The sequence below is a fragment of the Pituophis catenifer genome, unplaced genomic scaffold, assembly GCF_029215685.1.
Source record: "Pituophis catenifer annectens isolate HBS135680 unplaced genomic scaffold, rPitCat1.0.hap2 SCAF_2, whole genome shotgun sequence".
Lineage (NCBI taxonomy): Eukaryota > Metazoa > Chordata > Lepidosauria > Squamata > Colubridae > Pituophis > Pituophis catenifer.
The window spans coordinates 157512284-157536768 of record NW_027256882.1 but is presented as its reverse complement, the minus strand read 5'-3'; the positions used below and the strand labels follow the sequence as shown (position 1 = coordinate 157536768).

The following is a 24485-nucleotide window of genomic DNA, read 5'->3' as shown; positions in this document are numbered from 1 at the left end:
GGTTGCATTACTGCATCCAAACTGTTAACGTATATTTTGAGCAACAGGCTTATTTGCATAGGGTACGTTTTCCCCTTTTCCAGTATTTACCTGTAGTGGCATCTCATCAATCTAATGTTACTTTAGAGCAATGTTTCTCAACCTCGGCAACTTTAAGCTATGTGGACTTCAACTCCCAGATTTCCCTGGTTAGCATGCTGGCTGGGGAGTTGTGGGAGCTAAAGTCCACACAGTTTAAAGTTGCTGAGTTGAGAAACATTGCTGTAGAACAGGGGTCGGCAACCTTAAACATTCAAAGAGTCACAAAGGTCCTAACCGGAAGCCCCCCGTTCAATTCTGGAGCCGACGGGATGTCCCATTCCCCCACCATAGATCTCCTCCTAGCATGGCGTCCTTTTTCCTCTACCTGTCCTAACCAAAAGCCCCTATCAATTGTAGAGCTGACCAGCGATAGGGAGCCACAGCAGAGGGATAAGAGACACATGCGGCTCCAGAGTCGCCGGTTGCCGACCCCTGCTCTAGAAACTGGCTGCAAACTTTTAAATTACCTTCTGCTCAAGACTTCACTTCCCAGACATTTTCAAACTAAGAACTACTTTGTAAGCTTATGAGAAAGCTTAATTCACCCTTAGTTGCTAGTGTAGCATTTCCCCTTTTATTCTGACACCATCCCAGGATAGGCTTCATGTCTGCAAAATCTTTAGTCACCCATTCCCTGAAGGGAACTTATGGGACGGCAGTGACATGAAACAGATGCAGAATAAAGATGAATGGGGAAGCCATTCACTGTGCCTATCAGGTTCCTGGTGACCTAAAGGCAGGTAAACAGCACTTCAACTGTGTGTCTAGGAGGGTCCTGAAAAAACGTTTTCTTCATGGGTACAACTGCAGAAGAAACTACTCTCCATCACAAAGAATTCTGCAAGCATCCAAGATTGGCTTCTAAGTCCTGGCAGACCAGAAACCCTCTAATATTAAGGAAATATAGATTTTGATCCAGCTTAGTTTCTGGAGTTTAACAGTGTAGGTACTGATTTCTCCCCCACCCCCCCACCAGTTTGTTCTCCAGGTAATGTGCTCTGACCTTATGGAAACTGGCTTATTTACCTTTCTAGATTGGAACCCAGCTTTCCAATCCATTTAAGTTAGTCTATAGTTTGATTTCATGGACAAGTTTTTTATTTTTAAATAAACATCTTCTCTATCTTTTGAATTCTAACTGGAGCAATTTCCTAAAACCAAACTGTATTTTTACTAATTGCATTGATGTTATTGTGGATTTAAATCTCAGGATTGATTACATAGTTACAATGCTCCATTGTGTTATACATTATGTACGAGTAGCGTTTGGTGTGAAAATCATTAAAATCATTTTATTTTAACCAAGAAACTAATACTTGTGTAAGTGAGAAAGGTAGTAGTAAAACAAATCTGTTCTGGCCAATGGACTCTGAAATCTTTAATCAAACAGAAGATATGGGCTTGAGGTGGGGAACGCACGTTTACTCAAGGGAAGCACATAACATATGCAGATTGACAAAAGAAATAGACATAGGTTTCCCAGGTAAAACTAGAGACCATCTTTCCCCCCATTAACTATAACAAACAGCTTTACAAATATAGATTAGTAAAAGAGCAAAATAATAAATTAATCTTGCAATACAGCACCCCAGTTTCAATGTTGCCAGTGGGCTGTGCTATTAGCAACAACTGCAACTTTTGCAAATCTTCTGCTAATTTTTGACCCCAAATGACAGTCTATTTCTCCTACTATGGTAGCTGCAAACAGCAAATACCCTCCAACCAAAACTTTTAATGTTCCAAGTCCTTATATAGGAGAAGTTTTGAGGTTCCGGGACCATACTGGTTTTAACACGTCTCCCTTCCTTGACTCTAGCCTGTGAAAAATCTAGCCCTGATATAGAATTTTTGCCACTTTGGTTCTTTTTGTTTCTTCCTGCAGTGGCAGGACAGGATCAAGTCTATTCTCTACCCGTTAAATCATATAGGGCAGTTTGCAATAAACTGAGATAGGACCAAGCTGGTGGTCAAGAGGAGAAAAAAAGAGTATCTCTTTGAGGAATTCTTCCTTGCTGTTCACCCTCTATTGGAAGCAAGTCTTCTCTTGGAATGATCGGCTATGTTTCCAGGACAGAGCAAGGGACCCATCGAAAGCAAGTCAGCAACCCAAAGCTCGTCTTCTGATCACTATGGCTGATATTGCAGCAGGCACTTGTCACATGGCTAGCTGGAGCACAGCGTAAGGGGTTAGGCCTTCCCTATTCATTTGCAGACACTAACCCACTCTGTGGAAGGACACTCCTCACACTGCACATGGCAGCACCAATGGAAACGGCACTGGCAACGCTGAGCTCGCACCTCCTGCAGCATGTTGTGGCCGCGCCCACAGCACAGGCTGCTACAGCCATCTGGCTGCGGGCTGCTCTTGACACAAGGGCGGCCGTGGGTGCCTGAGGAACCTAGGCTCGGATCTGGTTCACAGAAATCAGGGGAGGATTCATAGAAGATGAGGTGCTTGGCCAGGTGGGAACTGTGGAGTCGTGGCCAGAAGGCTCCCGAGTTTCTGTTGTCCAGCCGCGAGAGTGTGGCATGGTCCATTCGATCCCGTAAAATGGAACCCACGTGGCGAAAATCGGGGGCTGCTAACCAACATGTCCGAAACTGGCAGCTCCCAGAAGGGCCGTGACATTTACACCTGCGCTTGCTCAGCTCTGACACCACCTGCCAAGAGAGACCAGAAGGGAAGGTTAGCTGTAGAAAAAGGTTGAAATCCCTTGCTTCTTTTGATCCCACCAAGGAATTGAAATTCATGGTGCCTGTGGAAAGGAAGCAGAGGTGCTGATTGAAATTTATCTATTTCAGTGGTGAAATCTGAACCGGTTTGCCACCTGTTCACTGGCTCCGCATACACAGTACGCGCCAAAAGGAGGCTTGGGGAGGTAAGTAGAACAGCGGGGGTGGGGTGGGGATCAGCTGTGGCGTGCAAGCTTGGGAACCTTTTTAAAAGCTTTTTTAAAGCATTTTTTACTACCGGTTCTCTGGAACCGATAGTTAAAAATTCTTTATAAAGGTAAAAAAAAGGTTACGACGATCACCGCTGGTAGAACCAGTAGTAAAAATGCTTTTAAAAAGTTTTTTAAAAGGTTCCCAAACTCGCGCGCCACAGCTGTGATCGTCCAAACCTTTTTTTAACCTTTTTAAAGCATTTTTTACTACCTGTTCCAGAAAACCGGTAATTAAAAAAAATGCTTAAAAAGTAAAAAAAAATAGTTCTAAAGATCAGCTGAGCAACGCGCAATTGTCAGAACTTTTTTTTTCTCAAACTTTTAAAGCATTTTTTTACTACCGGTTCTCTGGAAAGTACCAAAAAAAAGTTCCAATGATTGCACGTCACTCAGCTATCTTCAGAACTTTTTTTTTTTTTAACTTTTTTTACTACCGGTTCGGCAAACCAATAGCATTTTTTACTACCGGTTCGGATGAACCAGCCTGAACTGGTAGCATTTCACCCCTGATCTATTTCTTTTCCTAAGAATCCAAAGCCAGCATATATTTCATAGATTTTTTTTAATCAGGCCAATCCATAATTTAGCCATGCACTTACATAAGAAAGCTAAGAAAGCATCAGCCAAATAAGTTGGAAGTGTTATCTCAACTGTCTTTAGTCTATGGAGCAAGCCAGTCTTTTTTTAGTCTGGAATCTTTCTGGAATCTTCCAGAATTCCCCTACCTTTCTAGTTGAACTTCCAATATCAAAATGCTGTCTATACTCACAAATACTCACATTCATGAATAACCTTCCCTCAAATTTTTAACCAAAATGTGCCACTCATAGATATGCTAGCGCTCAAAATGTTGGCATGTTTTAATTTCCACAATTGGTTTATCCTTGGGTAATCCATAGATTACAGCATCTATTTTTCATGGTATTTTAGTTAAAAAATTGAGTCAGCTTATCCATAAGTATATGTGGATATATATTTTTAGAAGTACTGCCTACAGTGCATTCATGGATAAGTCCATCTGCAGAGAAACTGAATCCAATTTTTTGAGTGCATTTTGGCACCTAAAATTCTTGGTTTGTTTGTGAGTATATATATACCACAACCTATTCATGCGCAACACACATGCTATGCTATGATTGCTTAATGTCTGATCTGGCAGCTATTAGAGAGTATAGGTAGTCTTCAACTTACAACAACAATCGAGACCAAAATTTATGTTGCTAAGTAAGACATTTCTTAGGGTAAGTTTTGTCCCATTTTACGACCTTTCTTGCCACAGTTGTTAAGTGAATCTGGTTTAAGTTAGCAACCTGGTTGTTAAGTGAATCTGGCTTCTCAATTGACTTTGCTTGTCATAAGGTTGCAAAAGGTGATCACATGACCATGGCATATTGCAACCAGCACAAATATGAACTAGTTGCCAAGCAGACAAATTTTGATCATGTGACCATGGGAATGCCGCAAACAGTTCGTAACTGTGAAAAACGGTCATAAGTCACTTTTTTCAGTGCTGTTGTAACTTTGAGCAGTCACTAAACAAACTGTTGTAAGTTGAGGACTACCTCTACCTGCAATATATAGCTTTCATGTAGACATGTATGCCACCTGCCTCTCCAACCTTTTAGAGGTTTTTACAGCTGACTCTGTCAACACAATATACCTGGATTTAAAAAAAAAACACCTTTGAGAAGTTTCCTTTTCAAAACTTTTTGAGTAAACTTAGCATCAATGGATAAGAGGAAGTGTCCTTGAATAGAATAGAATAGAATAGAATAGAATAGAATAGAATAGAATAGAATAGAATAGAATAGAATAGAATTTTTTATTGACTAAATGTGATTGGACACACAAGGAATTTGTCTTGGTGCATATGCTCTCAGTGTACATAAAAGAAAAGATACGTTCATCATTAAAAACTGTTTTTAAAAAAATCCCCCAAATAGGATGAAATGGGTAATTTTCTCAAAGAGGAAAAAAGTGGAATCCCACAAGGATATTCATAAACAATCTTGACAAATAAGCAATGAGCTGGCTGAGTTTATGGATGAAACTGAAATATTCTAAGAGGTAAAAACTAGGCGGGATTGTGATGAGCACCAGAGGGATTTCTTCAAACTGGGTGAATGGTCAGCCAAACAGCAAATGGAATTCAATTTAAGTGAGTGTTAAGTGATACACATTGGAACAAAATCCTCTAGTTTCACATTTAGGCTGATGGGCTTTGAGCCGTCTTTAACCAACCAAGAAAATGATCTTGGGATTGTAAAGAGTAGCTCAGTGAAAGTGTTGACTACCCCGTATAGAAAAGACAGATTTCACGCTAGGGAGAATTAGGAAAGAGACAGAATAAAAATGCTAACCCTTATCATAACCCCATATAAATGTATAGTACATGCACATCTGGAATGAGATGTGGATAGTTTTTTGTTGCCACATTTGGGGGAAAAATATCTAACAGAGCTGGAAAAAAAATATGTTAAGAGGAGGACCCAAATTCAAACATCTTCCCTATGAGGACAAAACCTAGTCTTCCAAACACTTTAGCTTGAAAAAAAAAGAGGGATCTAATAGATGAATAAAAACATTCACGGCATAATGAAAAGCTCTTCACCTTGTCTCAAAATACTACAAATGCCTTCCTATGAGGTGGATGAGAAGATTTAAAATGGATCGCAGAAAGCACTCCTTCACATAGTGAAGAATGAATCTGCATAATTCTTTGCCAGAAGTCATGGTGATCATCACTTACTTGGTGACTTGTAAAAGTACTGGATAATTTAATGGAGGACAGGACTATCCAAAGCAGTTGATTGTGGAGGCCTAACATTTCCTCTACAGCATAAGTCCAAGGACTATTTACAGGGAAACAATGGCTGGAGAGTGGCATGACTCCCCCTCTCAGAGGCATGTCTCATACCTAGCTTCCAAACTCATAGGCAATGGTGCATTTCAGTTTAATTCATTCTAAAAACCTATTTTATTGCTTTTCCAAGTTCTACCCATTATAGTCTCAATATTTAAAAAGCATCTATAAGGAAAATCAGGACAAATCTGAAAAGTGCTCTACAATAGAACATACTCTCAGACAGGAATCAAATAAACCCACATTCATTTTTTTAGAAAATAACTATTTTTCCAGTTTTCTCGCTTGAATTTTGCAGAATGTCTCCATTTTGGATGATGATATATGCAGACAACTTTTAAAGCAGGATTATAAACTTGCTCCCAAATTTCTTATTATCCAGAGGGTTGCATTGATGTAAGCACAGTTTACTCTCTCATATGAGAAAGTTTCATTTAGAGGAGCCAAGCAATTGTATTTCTGTTGGATCAGCTACTCCAAGCATACTGCCTGATTAATAGAAGCAAGCTCCATCAGAGTTTTATGCCAAAGAAGAAAATCCTAATGCCTCCCTGGGAATATTATTATTGGGAATAAATAACATAAATAATTGTGCTAAATCTCTACATCTAATGTAGAAATACAGTAGAATTCATGAATGGAAGCAAGCATAATTAGAATGGTAAATCATGCAGAGACACAGCAGGCACCTTCCCTCTGAGAGTAGGTTGTTAGAATGTATTTCTCTTGCACACCACAGTGTCTCAACACATGGTTTGGGAAAAGAATCTGAATTTAATCGAACCACATTTAATATTATCAACTTTATTTCTCAAACTCATCTCCATGGCCGTGATAGCTGCACGTTAGCATAAACATAAACCCATGAATTTTGAGAATATTAAATACTGTACCAGACAACAGAAATAGATTAACTGTTACTAACACCAAGTAATGCAACTGTGGCAGAATTGTAGCAATAAGATCAAGGATGGGCTGCTACGGGTTCGCAGGGGTTCGTGAGAACCTCTAGCTAAGATTCTGTGCAGTTCAGAGAATCCTCAAATCCCATTCCTGGCTGGCCCCACCCCGCCCCTCCCAGGAGTCCCCATGTGGCCCATTTTGGATGCAGGTAAGTGCAGGGCGTGCGCGGAGGCTCGGGAAGGGTGAAAAACAGGCCTACCGGAAGTTTGGGAAGGCCAGAAACGGGCCTGTTTCCAGCCTCCAGAGGCTCGAGGAAAGCCTCCGGAGCCTGGGGAGGGCAAAAACACTCCCTCCCCACCGTAGTGCAGGAGGCTGACTAGGCCATGCCCACTATGGCCACGCCCACCCGGCAACCGGGCAGAGAACCCCTTGCTAAAATTTTTGAAGCCCACCCCTGAATAAGATTTGTCTCCATGATTACCCTTTTGCAGAGCTTTCATTATGCCACGTATTACTGACAACATTCCCATCCTCCAAAACCCTGCCCAAGATTCACATCTTACCTTTCTGCCCACACGATGACTGTGTAGCTGCATCCGGGCATGGGCATCACGGGGTTTTCTTCGTGGGTCCAAAAAATGCCGGGCAAATCTCTGGGCGTATGCAAAATCTGCACTGCAGCCACCCCATTCCCAGGTGTCCTGCGGGCTAGGCTGTCCCCACAATGAGGATGGCATAGGGGGCAGGCTCTTGCCCCGGCTTAGAGACTGCAGCTGGCTGAGTTTCAGTTTCTGGTTCTCCGTGCCTTGTCTGGCACAGCCACAGCTTTGTAGTTCCCCCAGACTGCATGCAGTTGCCACTGCATGGGTCACACCAGCTGCTAGCAAGGAGAAGACAAAGGCGCTTTCCCGGAAGCCTAGGAAGCAGAGACAGTGAAGAGTAGAAAGTTTGCTAGAAGGTCAAGCCAAGAAGCCTTTACATAAGAAGCACTTGTGTTCAAGGTGATGTTTTGACTCTTGGGCATTTAGGTGTAAGATCAGCAGGGGTCAATGTCTGCTTAATAGCAATAAATTTATATACCACTTTACAGTGCTTTACAGCCATCTCTAAGCAGTTTTACGGAGTCAACAATTGCCCCCCAACTACCTTGGTCCTCATTTTACCCACCTCGGAAGGATGGAAGGCTGAGACAATCTTGAGCCCAGTGAGATTTGAACTGCCAAATTGCTGGCAGCCGGCAGTCAGCAGAAAATAGCCTGCAGTACTGCACTTTAACCACTGCACCACCGAGGCTCTTAATCCCACCACAATTCCTTCATTTTTTTAAAAAAAAATGAGGACTACAGTACTCTGTCCACTTTACATCATCCTCATATCTAAATCCAAAACTGAAATAATCCTCATTTGGGGTTGAAGAAAGCTGGATTGTCATCCTTTCATCAAATTAAGCATGTGTGCATATGTAACAGCTAGTAATTCAAACTGAATTAAAACTGTGGGTGGTCTCTGAAAATCTACTTTAAAACTATTTATCTTCACAATATGGATGAGTTATTACATCTTGCTTCCCTAAAGAACTTCTGGATCTTCCTGCCTCACTAATGCACTAATCCCAGGATTCCATAGGGAAAAACAATTACTCCTAAATTACTCCATAGCCTAAATATGCCCTTGTCTACAACCTTCTGTAAACTGATGCCTCCAGATATGTTGGACCTCAACATTTTGTAAAATCACACAGATACAACTGTTGGGCAGGTTGGGAGTTAATGCGCTGCAGTTCAACATATCTGGAGAACATCAGGTTGAGAAACATGAGTATTTCTACCTATGTTGCGTTGAAGTCATTAGGACTGCTAAGCATCACACATGCCTAGAGCTGGTATTTTTCTTCTTGATTGTTGTTTATAAATTGATACAGACTTGCTTTATAATGTAAATTAGCCATGGTATCTATCATCACAATGCCTCTAGTCCCTGGTACCTATTAGGCATTTCCTCCTTAATCCATTCTTCATTAGTCTCCTGATGCTTCTCCTATTCCTGTGAACGCAGATGAGCCCCACCAAACTCATGACACATCAAGCAGCAGCTGACACATCAAGCAGCGGCTCAGCCCAGGTGCTTGGGTTGGAGCTTGCTCCAGCTCTTGCCTGCCCAGAGGCCTCGCTTTGAACTCAGGTTTAAATTTAGAACCGGCTCCTTCAAAGCTCAATTAATAAAAGAGATGCAAAGGACAAAAGAAAAGAGATGCCTGCCAATTTGCCTCTGGAGTCAGGTGTTGGCCACTCTTAATACAACGAAGGCAAGAGGCCTGGGTGAGGCAGCACCTGGGAAGAAAGGCAGGGGCGGGAAGAAGGGCAGCCGTGACCAGGCAGGCTTTGGCAAAATGCTCTCAGCTGCTCCCTCCGCCTGGGAGACGATGCTTGCTGCCATGCCACCCACAGAACACAGATGCAGACGGGCATCAGAATCACTGCTAGTCACTGCTTCCCAGTTGTTGGTCCAGCTAAGGAGAAAAGGAAGCAAAAGCAACCAATTGCTGCTGTTGCTTTTGGCAGGATTCCTCTTGCTCATACCTTTTCAAGTCAGGAATCCACCATCAAGGGTGCCTTTTCCCAACTCTACTTGTGGTCAAGAGTCTTCTACAAATTACCCCTGAAGACTTTTCCTGAAGACTGTGCCCAAGCAGTTACTGTCAGGTTTGTCCATTCCTTAAAAGGATGATGGTCCTCTTAATGTTGCTAAACTTCAACTCCCAGCATTCCTCCCAGTATGGCCAATGGTGAGGGATGCTAGGAGTTGGAGTTCACAGTCAAGGATCCTCCCTCCGCAGCACAGGTACGGGAACAGTACGGGAAGGAACCGATGAGAGCGAGCCAACCAAAGAAGGCCAGACTCAGCAGCAGGATCTTTACTGATGCAAGGAAAAAGAAGAGCTGGTGGTTGCTGCTGCTCCTATTTGGTGGGAGTTAGCAATAAGCCATTTTGAGGTGATGGGGCAAAGATTATTAGTATCAAATTTAATTGCTGCCATCTCCCAGTTCGAAGCAATTCTGAGTGGCTCAAAGGTGCTATTTGCTGACAGCAGCCCTACAGGAATTACATCCTACCCCTACCACCTTTATTTGTTCCTCTTCCTGGTGCAACCAATTTTACTTTCAAACTGAAAATAGTTGGCTGCATAGTACAATGTACAATGAAGGAAGAATTCATTTCAGATAGCTTAGACCAGGGCCCCCCAACTCCTGGACCACGGCCCAGTAATTTTTGGTTTCAACATCCAAACTGGATTAATAGTTAAATCAGGGGTAGCAACTCAAGGCCCAACTGACTATATCCAGTTTTCAGCTTTCAGAGAACATATAAACTGTGTTGACAAATCAACAGTTTTCAAGGGCATAATTATTCCAGATTTTTCTTTTTGGCGGGACGGGGACATAATCAGAAGCAAAATTGGTGCCCTAAACCCACAGAGGCACATTATTTACTCTGTATCCTTTTACTCACAAAAATATCCCTTTTCCTCTCAATCTTAAAATATTCAGGGGTGATACATTTAGCCTCATGCACTCTGATAACACTAATCTGCAGTCCTGGAAATCTCCCTGTCCCCTTTTTTTAAAGTGTTACCCCTAGTTCCAAAAATCTAGGGAAGCTGTTTGAAGGATCCATTAATGGAGTTGGCATCAGTGCAGAGATGCAGCAAGTCTCTGTAAAAGGGTAAGTGTTACTATAGAGTTGTTCTTTGAACCCTTTTGCCCTTCTTCAGTCTCCTTATTTCCGTGACTTACCGAGGCAGAGAAAGTTCTTCTTCAACTCCACGTTTTCTTTTTGCAACAAGGCAAAAAGACTGCCTAATTCATTGCATGCAATAGCAATAGCACTTAGACATTTAGCACTTATACAGCTTCAGTGTTTGACAGCCCTTTCTAAGCGGTTTATAGAGTCAGCATATTGTCTCCAACAATCTGGGTCCTCATTTTACTGACTTTGGAAGGATGGAAGGCTGAGTCAACCTTGAGCCGGTCAGAATCGAACTCCTGGAGTGAGCAGTGAGTTAGCCTGCAGTACTGCATTCTAATCACTGCGCCACCACGGCTCTTTTAATACCTACTGTGGCATTAAATATAATCCAGGAGGGGTAATTAAAAGCTAATGTTTTTAAATGACAAAGACAGATTTCTGATTCTTATTCTCACAATACTTTCTAGGTGCAGAAGCTCATGAGTCAGGTCAATTTCACTCACCAGCCCTGCTTTCCCCCCTTTTATATTTCTAATGACCTACAATATATCTTCATGAAACAAATCAAATGTTGGAAGCAATTTATATTGAAGCCTTTAAGGAGCCATGGGGGAAAGAAAAGATTTTATCCAAGAGGCTTAGTAACTAAATCAGGGTATCAAACTCGATTTCATTGGGGGCCACATCAGGGTTGTGTTTGACCTGGGGGGGGGGCGCTGGGGTGTGTGTGGCCAGGGTGGGCATGGTCAGCTCATGTCTGAGGCGCCTGTGGTGGCCCGAGCGCTCTGCCAGTGAAAACGGGCTCCCAAGCTCTGTTTTTGGCTATGACGGTCTCCTGTAACCCTGTCTGAAAAACAGAGCTCGGGAGGGCCGCATGCAGTCCTCTCGAGCTCTGTTTTCACTGGCAGAGGCACCATGGGCCGGTCCTTCATTGTTTCCAGGTCAGCCCCGCTGTTTCCAGGTCGGCCCCACGGGCCAGATCTAAGCACCCTGCAGGCCGGATTGAGTTTGACACCCCTGAACTAAATGAAGACCAGCTAGGCCTGAAACAAAATGCGGCAGGTTCCTTTTCTACAAACAAAGATCCACAGGCATGGTCTTGCCATATCTTCCTTCGGGATGCTTGCATTTACATTTTCAATATAGATCTATTCATGCCAAGTTGCCCAGGTAATGCTGACAGTCTTCCTTGTTTTTCTGTAATCCCATGTTACTTCATTTTTGTGGGCACTATATCAGTAACAGAGGAAAGGAGAGGATAGAATGGGAATCATGGGCAGTGAGAGATGAACCAACTCTTAATTTTACTGCCCACCCCAACCCCAAGGAAGAGGGAAGAAAATCTCAGTCCCCTGCTCAGCATTTTCTCCCACTTAATCCTCCGCTCACCTCTCTTCAGAATGGCACTGTTAAGAAGCACAGTACCCCCACTGCTCAGGTCTGAACAATCCCAGCGCCTCTCTTGCAACTGGTGTTGGCACTCGTGCAGGGCAAGGTGGATGCCCTGTAATGCTGAAGCCATCACTTCTGGGCTGCGTACACAGAGTCCAAACTGGCGCCGGGTTAGCCAGGGCAGGGTCATGCACATGGCGTTAGAATTCAGAACAGATTCTGCCAGCACTTTGGGTCCCAAGGAACTGTGGCCCAGCATTCTAAAAGAGAGAGGAAAATTTGAGAGGAAGAGAAAAAATGGGCAGGAAGCATTTTATTGCTTGATCTCAGAGCAAGAATGAGTTAGGAATGAGTGAGTGAGAGAGAGAGAGAGAGAGAGAGAGAGAGAGAGAGAGAGAGAGAGAGAGAGTAAAGGAGAGAGGGAGGGAGAGAGAGAGAATTGGTTCAATATACATGTAATAACTGCTGCGAGGATTGTATTTGCACAAAATTGGAAAGCAGAAAAAATCCCTATAGAGGGAGAAGTAATTAAGAAAATATTGGAATGTGCAGAAATGAATAGACTAACATTGGCAATTAAGGGAAAGGAAGAGTCGGAGTATTATAGGAAATGGGGGCAAATCTATCAATGGATAGAGATAATAAAAATTAATATAAATTCAAGAAATTTGGAAAAAATGTTGTAATTAAATTAAAATGTAAAAGTAAGATAGAAATGTAGTAAGAAAATGATGGTAAAGGAGGAATATGATGACACAAAATATGTAAGATGACACACTGAATAATTAATGACGTATTGTTTGTTTAAACATAAAAATAAAAAACTTTTTTTTAAAAAAATTGTGCAATTGTGCATTCCCTGATGTAATGGAACATGTGGATCACCAGTGGCGGATTAAGGCTCACTGGTGCCCTAAGCACTGACAAATCTTGGTGCCCCCTTTGTACATACTGTACAAATCTTCATTGGATTTTTTTTTTCTTTCTCAACTTTGTGGTGCCCCCTTTGGGCCTGGTGCCCTAAGCATGTGCTTAGTCTGCTTAATGGTTAATACACCACTGTGGATCACCTTGGCAAATGAGAGAAAGAGATGCTCATTGGAAAAAATCAGTCAAGAGAGGCAGGAACCCCCAGTAGCTTAATGGTCAGAGAAAGAAATGGATCGAGCAATTAAAAGCGACGGTGGGAAGTTTGTATTCAGACTTGCAAGGTTCTGTTAAAGTAACCTTACAATTAAGTAGAATTAGTTTATCTAGTTGTATTTCTTATCTGGTTTGCCTGGGAAGGCTGACATCCTAATTGTAGCATCAACATGCCCGGTAACCATTTTTTTATCCAGTGTCCTTCCAGGGTGTCAGGCTTCCCAGGTAGATCAGACAGGAAATGCAACCAGATGAGGTAATTCTACTTTATTGCAAGGCTACATTAACAGTGTCTTACAAATCTGAAAGTATAAATCTCTGGCTGTATCCGTTAACAGCCTGATACGTTAGAGGGAGTTCCTTTCTGAGTTTCTTTCTCTGCCTGTTATGCAACTGCATAATTCCCTCTCCTCCCTCTATCTAACTGTTCCCTAGGCAGCTTCTCATTCCCCTGCCTCCCAAGGCCATTCCCACATACCATAGACCAGGGTTACCTTTACTTCCTCCTCAGCAGAGCTAAGGTGATTTGGAGCCATCTTTAGCTGACCTAGTTTCAAAGTAGTGAAAGGGATCCTCTCCTGAAACCATTTTGCCCACTGATACAATCTAACACGATTCATCACTAGCATCTTTGTGGGTGTGGACAGAGTTGGAATCTGCCAAGCCCTATCAGCTGCTTTACATTGCTGAAAACCTGCCCTTTAGTACAGTAGCCATTTGGATTAGGTTACAGCCGTGATGGCGAACCAATGGCACATGTGCCACAGGTGGCACGCAGAGCCCTCTCAGCGGGCACACCAGCCCAGCTCCACCGCGCATGTGCGCATGCCTCCTACCTGCCAGATGGTCTTCAGGTCTCTGCCACGCATGCACAGGGCGCATGCAGGGGACGCACACACCCATGCACAGGGGCAGGGTGCATGCATGGGGGGGCACCCACATTGCATTTTGGGGTTCGCATGTGCGTCCACCCTGCGCCCTGTTTTGGGCCTGGAAAACCACCTGCACCAACCTGGAAGCCAAAATGGGCCATGGGCGCAGCGCGAGAGGTCCCCCCCATGCCCCATTTTGGTCCTAGAAAGCCTCCTGCACCAACCTTAACGCATTGTAAGCCGCCCTGAATCTCCGGAGAAGGGCAGCATATAAATCAAATTTAAAAAAAAACCAAAAAACTGGAAACTAAAATGGGAGCATGCGGGTGCCGTGCAAGCCCCCCCCCTCCATGCCCCATTTTGGGCCTGAAAAGCTGCCTGCACCAACCTGGAAGCCAAAACAGGGCCCGGTGGGGCCTGATGCGGCACCGCCCGGCCCCATTTTGGCTGCTAGGTTGGTACAGGAGGCTTTCCAGGCCCAAAATGGGGGGGATGCACAGGGGGACGTGTCCACATGTGCGAGGCGCATGTGCATGGGTGCTCGCATTGCATTTGGGGGGGTTCGGGCACGCACAAGTGCATTCACATGTGCTTTGGGCAATCTGGGTGTCCTCCTGGACTCACAGCTGTCTTTAGAAGGGCATCTGACGGCTGTAGCCGGGAGGGCATTTTATCAGGTTCACCTGATTCGCCAGTTGCGTCCCTTTCTGGATCGGGATTCGTTAAATACGGTCACTCATGCCCTCGTCACTTCCCGCCTGGACTACTGCAATGCTCTCTACATAGGGCTCCCCTTGAGGAGCACCCGGAGGCTCCAGCTGGTCCAGAATGCGGCCGCACAGGTGGTTATGGGAGCTATGTGGCGCTCCCATGTGACCCCCCTCCTGTGCGACCTGCACTGGCTCCCAGTGGTCTTCCGGGTGCGCTTCAAGGTTTTGGTTACCACCTTTAGACCACTCCATAGTCTAGGACCAGGGTATCTATGAGACCACCTTCTGCCACCAGTAGCCTCTCACCGACCAGTACGGTCCCACAGAGAGGGGCTTCTTAGGGTGCCGTCAGTCAAACAGTGTCGACTGGCGGCCCCCAGGGGGAGAGCCTTCTCTGTGGGAGCACCTGCCATCTGGAACGAGCTCCCCCCAGAGATACGGAGGATCACTGATCTGTGCGCTTTCCACCGTGCCCTCAAAACATTCCTATTCCAGCAGGCCGGCCTGGCCTAACCTCTTTTTTAAACTGTTTTTTTAAATTTTTAAATTTTAAATTTGTCGTATAAAAATTGGGGTTTTTAAATTTTGTTTTCTGGGCCAAATTATTTAATCGTATTTTAATGGTTTTTTAACATTTGTATTACATGTATTTTATCTTTTGGCTGTTCACCGCCCTGAGTCCTTTGGGAGTAGGGTGGTATATAAATTCAATAAACTAAACTAAACTAAACTAATTGCCACACTTGTTACTGAAATAGAATAGGATTCACCAGTCTGCGCAGGTGCATTCCGTGACATACTTTTCTACCAGGGCAGTAACTGATGAATATTACTTTAATATGGTCATTTGGCTATGTCCAGGATCTCCAATTAAGGGGCCATTCACAGACTGAGTAAAATTATTCCTAACCACCAGACCAGGGAACACGACAGAATAGTTGTGATCAGCTGTAACAGCTGGTAATAGCTGCTTATTGTGCTATGCTTTTTTTTTTTTAATTAGAGGATATTTATATGTATTATAAATAATCTAACCCAGCAGGAAATGGTAGTGGCTCTCTGGCTTAAATACCAAGCAAGAGGGAGAGGCTTGTGAATCAAGGGAAGGCTTGCCAGTGTAGTTTGTAACATGCCACACAAAATGCTGGAGCAGCACCATTTCTGCCTCTTTTCCCAGGCACAAAAATTCTTTCTTTTCCACGTATTTTCACCAAATTCAGATAGGAGATATATTCTCCACTTCCAGGTTAGAATTGAAGAATGAAGCTGAACTGTTCTGAAACTCCAAAGACCACTGGAGTTGGTTGGCTAATAAATTTAAATACAGTCAGGTAGTCCTCAACTGACAACAGTTCATTTAGTGACCGTTTGAAGTTAGAACGGTGCTGGAAAAAAAGAGACTTATGACCATTTTTGACACTTACAATTGTTGCAGCATTCCTATGGTCATGTGATCAAAATTCAGACGCTTGACAACTGGTTCATATTTATGACAGTCGCAGTATCCCCTTTTGTGACTTTTCTGGCAAGTAAAGTCAATGGAGAAACCAGATTCATTGAACAACTGTGTTATTAGCTTAACAACTGCAGTGGTTAACAACTGGCAAGAAAGGTCGTAAAAAACTCACTTAACAAATGCTTCCCTTAGCAACAGAAATTTTGGGCTCAATTATGGTTGTAGGTCAAGGGCTACCTGTACATACAGACCAGTGGTGGGTTTCAAAATTTTTTAATAGCGGTTCTGTGGGTGTGGCTTGGTGGGCGTGGCAGGGGAAGGATACTGTAAAATCTCCATTCCCTCCCCACTCCAGGGGAAGGTTACTACAAAATTCCCATTTCCTCCCGATCAGCTGGGACTCGGGAGGCAGAGAATAGATGGGGGTGGGGCCAGTCAGAATTTTTACTACCAGTTCTCCAAACTACTCAAAATTTCCACTACCGGTTCTCTAGAACTGGTCAGAACCTGCTGAAACCCACCTCTGATACAGACACACACATTATATACATACACACACACACACACACAGACATACATACATACATACATATATAAATATTTTCCTCTTTCTTCCATGAGAGAGAAGAGGACCCAGATGTCCTGGCCACCAACCTACAAAACCTTCTAGATGGTTTCATATTCTGACAGAGGGGCAGAAGGCAAACTCATGGAGTGTGTGGGAGAAATAGGCAACGAAAAATCGTATCTCCTGCATTTTAATTTTTACTCCACACAGGCTTCTCTCTCCACACAGAGCTGGGCTTAGTGCATTTTGTCAAACATGTGTGCAGAGTTGTAAAAAACTTTCTGGCCATCCAGCCAGGCTCCACCATCTAAGGGAGACGCTGCACCTGGGTGGTTGAGTTTGCAGGGGGAAATTCCCTACCTGGGCCCCCTCTGGCACTAGATAAAAGCAAGGTTGGAGATCAAAAGTATCCCCCCAAGGCTCAGCACCCAAAAATGGGGGAAGGGGAGTGGAAGGATGTTCCCATGACAAAAGGCAGCGCCCCTCCCAGATCTAAAGCAGGGTGTCTCTGCAGCAGAGGGAATAGAGTAGGAGTAGCCCAGGCAGTGGGAGACACAGACATATGAATGTGGGAAAAGGGAATGGAGCCAGGTTTCCTGATGAGAAGAGGCCACCATAGCAACCACCCAATGGACTCAGGATACCCTCATAGCAATTGGATGTATAGCTTTACCAATTCTTGCGTGCAGTGTCATTGCCATCACACATACCCTTTCGGGGAAAGTATTTCACAACAACTACAAATGCTTTCCGCCTAAATGCCAACAGACAAATTCTGCCGAAGTCCAAGCGCTATCTCGGTCCTTCTCACTTGATCAGACCACCTCTTCCCAAAAGCAGTTTTTCACTGGAGACAGGAATATGGCTACAGAACATGCCTCCTCTGTGTTTCTCATTCATAGCAGTGGAGCAAGAGAAGCATAATGGCTGCAGCATTCAAAAAAGCAGGTTGCATTCCTGGAAAGTAAACTACACTAAGCAGTGAGGTTTACCCTTAAGGGAGCAGAGCAGTCCTGTACCTGAAGACTGCATTCTTACAGTTTGGGGATAAAACCTGTTTGAATCCTTCCAGTGGAACATGCATCTGACTGAACAAGCTGAGGACTATGCTGTAACTGGCTCATCATAATCTATAGTGGCTACTCATAAACCAGAGCTAAATTCCCCAGGGCTTTCATGATCACGTGATAAATTATGGGAGTGGTGGTGTGATGGTTTCTATTTCTGCTCTGCAGAATGGAAAACATCCACTCCTAGTATTCTCTATTAGGGCCGTGAGATGCACTGGATTGGATTCCCCCCCCCAAAAAAAGGGGGGGAGGGCAGGGGTGCTATTCAGCAGGTTCTGACAGGTTCTGGAGAACCGGTAGCGGAAATTTTGAGTAGTTTGGAGAACCAGCAAATACCACCTTTGGCTGGCCCCAGAGTGGGGTGGGAATGGAAATTTTGCAATATCCTTCTCCCAGGAGTGAGGAGGGAATGGGGATTTTGCAATATCTTTCTCCTGGAGTGGGGTGGGAATGGAGATTTTGCAGTATCCTTCCCTTGGAGGGGGTGGGAATGGAGATTTTGCAGTATCCTTCCCCTGCCATGCCCACCAAGCCACACCACGCCCACCAAGCCACGCCCACATAACCAGTAGTAAAAAAAAATTGTATTCCACCACTGGGGGAGGGGCTTCGGAGCTTTCAGTCCTTGCATACATTAATTAAAGCCTATAGAAGCTGTAATGAGCCTGTGAATCTCCAAAGGACCGCAGGACCTCTTTCTTCTCTGAAGCTGGGAGTGTCCTCAAAGCATCTAAGATGGGAAAAGGCCATCAGCTGATGGCACAGCTTGGGTCCCAAAGTTGCACACACACACACACACACCCTGAAACCCTCCCCATTTTCCCAAATTGTACTTTTTTATGGGCAAAGGGAGAAAATGGTTAACCTATCGCTATGTTTAAATTAAAGCAGATTGACTCTCGTCCCAGATCTACCCACTTTTTGGAATGCAACCCTTGACATGCCACAAAAAGGCCAAGGGTGACCCTTGAATAGTTGTACAGCCTGAAAAAAATCAGAAAAGGGTCATGCAAATTCCTCTCTCTCCAAAGCCCACTCACACAAGCACTCCAGTGGAGAACCTCTCAAGAGCCACTGCGCTTTGCCACTTGCCTAGTCAGTCAACAGCGGCAAGCGGGTGACTTACTGCAGACATGGTTGCCTTATGCCTCTTTCTCCGTGCTAACTTTAAAGCTTTGATTTTTCCAAATGGATATCTTCCAAATGGGCAAGGCTTAGACTACACACCAGAGGCGAAATCCAGCAGGTTCTGATAGGTTCTGGAGAACCGGTAGCGGAAATTTTGAGTAGTTCGGAGAACCGGCAAATACCACCTCTGGCTGGCCCCAGAGTGGAGAGGGAATGGGGATTTTGCAATATTCTTCCCCCAGGAGTGGAGAGGGAATGGGGATTTTGCAGTATCCTTCCCCTGGAGTGGGGTGGGAATGGAGATTTTGCAGTATCCTTCCCCTGCACACCAAGCCACACCACGCCCACCAAGCCACGCCCACAGAACCGGTAGTAAAAAAAAATTGAATCCACCACTGCTACACACCTCTCGTTTGCTACCTGTCTGGTTAAGAGGCTGGGAAAGAGTATCTTAAGAAATGTTTTGTTTTCAAGATTAGAAAGAAAGGAAGCAGAAAGAGAAACCCCCATGCCACACCATTTCCAAATTTCAACAAGGTTTAAAACAGGGAACATCCTGGTTTCTGTTCCACTCTCAGAGGCAGAGGTCCTTGGTCTGTAGAAGGGGAAGAATGGTGCTTGCGCCCTGAGTTATGGAATAGGACAGTGGTCCCCAACCTTTGTATCGCCGCGGCCCGCTGAGCGCGCGCAGGGGTGGGGGCACGGCCCAGGAGCTTTTGCGCATGGCCCATTGCGCACGGCCCAGGAGCCTTTGCGCTGCAGCGTTCATGTCCCCCGGCCGCTGCGCGGCCCGGTGCCAGGTACTCCACGGCCCGGCACCGGTCCGCGGACCGGGGGTTGGGGACCACTGGAATAGGACATTAGGCCATTGATCCTTCTAATCTAGTGTGGTCACTGAGTTAGCATTCCAAGGCCTGAAGCTGGAACCTTCTCCAATCCTCAGCTTGGCCATCTGAAATGTTTTAGCTAAATGTGTTGGACCAGCACAATGCAAGTAGTCCTTGACTTACAACCATACATTTAGCGACAGTTCTAAGTTATGATGGCGCTGAAAAAAGTGACTTACAACAGGTCTTCCCACTTATGACTATTACAGTGTTCCTACAATCACACGATGAAAATTCAGGCCCATGACAACGAATGATAGTTGTACTATCCCAGGGTCACATGATCACCATATGCACCCTTCCCAACCAACTTCCAACAACCAAAGTCAATGGGGGAAGCTGGATCTGCTTAATGACTTCAGGTTTCATACAACAATGAGTGTTTCACTTAACGACCCTGGCAAGAAAGATCATAAATTGAGTGTGACTCATTTAACAACCACTTTACTTAGCAATGGAAGTTCTGGTTCCAATTGTGGTCATAAGTCAAAGACTACCTGTAACTGGGCTTGTCAGAGGTGATAAGAGTTTGAATCCAGTACTTGGGGGACGGGGGAAGGAGCATTAGAGCAAGAAAGACTCTATGAATGCATAAAGATGAGCAGCCTGGAAAGTTTCACAAAAATACCTGACTTAATACTGGAGCACTGCTAATGGCAGTTGCCCATTTCAGCTTCATTCTAATTCTTGGCTTTACAGAAGACGCCAGACATATACACCAGAAATACCTCCATAGTTATCACACACAGGGCTGTTACAGCATCTATTTTAGCCAACATGAAAATTACCCTTAATGATGGCTGCTTGCTGATACCTGAGATGAAGAAACATGACATACAACTCTTCTCCTATATTCACTACCAATAGCAACCATCCTTGGCTCATGGATGACATCTACCCGACAATCTAATGGGTGGATAAATGTACTCTCCCAAACACTCACCCAACTGTGTCCCATCCCTGATGGGAATGCAATTGGTATTTGTTGTCTTACCAGCAAGTTAGAAGGTTGGAGGATTCCATCAACCTTCCACATTTCTTAACATTCCACATTCCACATTTATTAACTATTCCCACAATAAAACAGTAAAAGCATCGTCATCCAATCTCCTTTCCCACTATTCCCTCCCACCCCTCTCTCTAGCCATCTTGTGTTTAGAGGGCTATCTGTAGCATGCTCAGAGGCTATCAGCTCATCCAAGAATAATGTTCAAGATCACTTTCTGGGGAGCCCTACTTCCCGCTTCCCTCAATTTAAACTCTAAACCCAGATTTTTCTGGCATTTAGGAATTGTGCTCATATTTAATGGGAGGGGGAGGGAGAAAAGGGAAAAATTGAGCTGAGACTATAGCTGCAAGAGGCTGTTCTCACCCTATTATTGGCTCTGTAGAAAGGGGAAGGTGGGAAAAAGTGCTTAAAGTAGACTGCTCTTCTTCAGTACTCCTGCCCTGATCCCAAAGTTCTTCAAAGTGATTTCAAAACCCACATGCTCTTGAGGCTACCTGTTCCAGAATAGGCACCTCCACTCCCAACAGTCAGGGCCGGATTTTCCTATAGGCTAACTAGGCTTCAGCCTAGGGCCTCAAGATCAAGAGGGGCCTACATTCAAATTGTTAGCAAAATTAAAATTATACTTTCACTATAGGTGAAAGGGCCTCATAAGTGGAATAGCCTAGGGCCTCTTTTCATCTAAATCCGGCCCTGCCAACAGTCATATTACTTACCCTCTCCAAAGGCAGAGGCAAGCAGCAAAAAGGCAAGTATTCACATGGGGGTTCCTCGGGGCCATACTGAACTCCACCTGGATGCGTTGGGTTGGTTCTCTAGTGTGGTTGGATGACGCCCTCTCCCTCATGTCCCTGCCAGGGAGCGATGGGGGTGAAGAACCTGCAAAAGGGAAAGCTAAGAACCAGGTGGAAAGCAAGTTGTTTGGAGTCAATGGCTGGGCTCACATACAATATCTGTTGGCCATATGTAGACAACACATTAAGCTGGATTAGTTTGAACCTTCTATAAGTTTTCATGTGCCATGTTGGGTTAGTTTATTTTATTTTGTGCAAACCAACAAAAATCTAATTCAACTAAAAGTGTTACTGTATATAAAGATAGATACCATAGAGTAATAGAGAATGGGTTGACTGGACCAAGAATTTATGTCTATGGAGTTTACCTCAGTCTACTTCTAACAATGTTATCAGGATAAAACAAGAAGAGATAGGCATTCCTTTAATTTTCAGGAGGAGGATATACATATGACAAAAAATTAACCTTTCCCAAAACTGGCATCCTCTTATGGATTATTCTTAGATTATTGGAGTGGGGGACTGTTATATAATTGTATGTGAATATCTCATGGAGGCTTCTTTTCAGAACATTTGCTGTCAATGGCAACTTTTCGTAAATATGAAAACAAATAATAAAGAGGGCCCTTAAGGAAATAGCCCAGCCTCACCCTCCTGGATTGGATTCCCTCCAGTTTAAGTCAAATCATGGCTTCTACACAGCTTTCTACAAGCAATATCGAACTGTTGTTATGGCTATTGACAGAAGCTCCTTTCTTTCATGCAACTCAAACCACATCTGCTTCATAACTAGCTTGGGTATAGATTTCTAAGGAAGAAAAAAGGAGTATGATAGATAGAGCTCTTCCCAACAGCTGAAAAAAACAAGACCTTAGGAATCCCAGGGCCCATCTGGATCAGACCAAGGCTGATTTTAGTCCTGTACTTTGCTTTTCATAATGCCAACCAGATGCCCCTGAGATGTTCACAATCAGAAAATGAAGAAGACACACGTTCTTCTTTGTACCCCGCTGCATCTAGCTTTGGGAGGCAGGCTGTCCCCAATCTATAACCCTTGTCATATGCACACCATCTATTCCTGAGTCAAGGTTTCCAAAGTTTTTTCTTGAATGAACTCTGGATGACAGACAGAAATTCACTAGATACCAGTATCTCTTATATGGTGGTACAACACAGAAGGGCACTGGTTGCACTTCTGCCTGTTCAACTTTATTAAAGATACAAGAGACCTGCCAGAAGAAGACGAGAGAGAAAAAAGATGGGAATCCAACAGTGAACCCAGGCAGGAACCCCACCTGTCTGATTTCTTACTTTGAGGTTCCCGCAATCGCTGCTTTCCTCCAGGCACCTTCTGCCCAAACCCCTTTCCGCAGCTTAAAGCTGGAAAGCCTCTCCGGAGACCCCGCAAGGTAGACCTCCCTTCCACAACCCAGAATGCCCCATTTAACAGAAACCCCCCCCCCGCTCCTTTCTTCTGCGGGACTGTCCACGCACAAGCACGCCCCTGCCTCGCCAAGCTTACCGTCGCAGCAACCAGCGGGACTCCCTCCTTTCGCCCGTGTCCCGGCCGATCCCTTTCTTCTCCTCCTCATCTACCTGCCCCTTCTCTCGCTCGCTCGCTCCGCAGTCACTAAAGCCTCGCCTGGGCGAGGTTTTCCCCTCCCCATCCGGGGGCAGCCGAAGCCGGGAAGCAGCTGTTCAATTCCTTCGGGTGCGGTTCGAGCGCAATGCCCACACCCACGGGCGTGAACGCTGTCCCGCCGTGGTCCCACGGGCAGCGTTCGGCACCTCTAGCCACCCCGAGCGCAAAGCCGGCCGCGGAACCCCACTCTTCCTGCCGATGACCTCTCTTCCCCTTGTCCCCAGTAGGGATCTCTTTGGGGGAGGGTCACTTGCTTCAGAGACCTTCGTCCTCATCGGATCTCCCCTTTTCGCGGGGGAGGTTTCTGCACGCTTCCTCCGCAGATTTTACCTGGGCTTTCTCGTCCTTCATCACTCACGTCTCAACTCGCCCGCTTACCTTTTACACTCCGAATCCAAGCGTTTCTCTTTCACACACTACTTGCACGCTCATTCCCTGCTCCCCCTTATCCGAGGTTGCTTCGCAGTTCCTCCTGTCTCTCTCGACGGTCCCACCCTGTGCGCGTGTGGGTCACCCTGGCTTTCCCCTCCCTCTTGAACGGGGGAGTCACACCAAGTCATTGAAGGGAGGCGAGATCAAAAGGCCATCTAGTCTACCCCTTCTCTCCCCCCCACCCTCCCGAGTAATCCCGAGAGACCTACGACGCCCTCCCCTTCAAGCAGGCCACTAGGAGTCATTGAGAACGCAAAGGAGGGTTTCCTGCGTGTACGCAGCGAACAGCTTCTACGGTCCTTCGAAGGGCAGCCTAGGATGCGCATCATTTTGCCGGGAGTTCTGCCTCTCGCGTCCCGTGGGGAGTGGGAGGGGGGTTGGTACTTGAGTGCTCCCTCGCTGCCTCATTACACCCACGTTTGCAGAAATGGTATCTAACAGCCTGAAATATAAAAGGATGATATTAAATTCTGAACCGCAGCTCATTGCGTAACAAGCCTCCAATAGCCATCCAGGCGCCCAGGAATATATAGCCACCCTTCCCGTACTGTTCTTGTATGCACAACTGTCCATACACCTATACTGTGCTAATTCTAGTTAAAAACCTTCCTTGGGAATCCCATCCACACGAAAAGCTGTGTATAAAATCTCACAGCACAGATCGTCTACAATTATCTAACGTGCCTGTATCGGAGCTGTTTACTTCTAATTGCAGAGCTTCAACTTTTAAAACGCGTTGAACCTCAGCTAGGTGGAATATGCAACCTTTAGCTTTCAATATAAAAAAAAGGCAATCTTGCAAATGTCTTTTCAGAAAAAAAGCTGCGAAGGACTTGCTTGTTC

The 24485-nt window shown here is 44.9% G+C and overlaps 1 protein-coding gene across 1 annotated transcript; it reads right to left on the bottom strand.

Moving 5' to 3' along the window:
* Nucleotides 1–2283: 2283 nt before the first annotated feature.
* Nucleotides 2284–23235, bottom strand: WNT10B (Wnt family member 10B). Its single transcript, XM_070934889.1, is given in 7 exon segments — nucleotides 2284–2742; nucleotides 7356–7708; nucleotides 11929–12191; nucleotides 21491–21653; nucleotides 23091–23119; nucleotides 23121–23184; nucleotides 23187–23235. Coding segments are annotated over 7 exon segments (1380 nt in total).
* Nucleotides 23236–24485: the final 1250 nt, after the last annotated feature.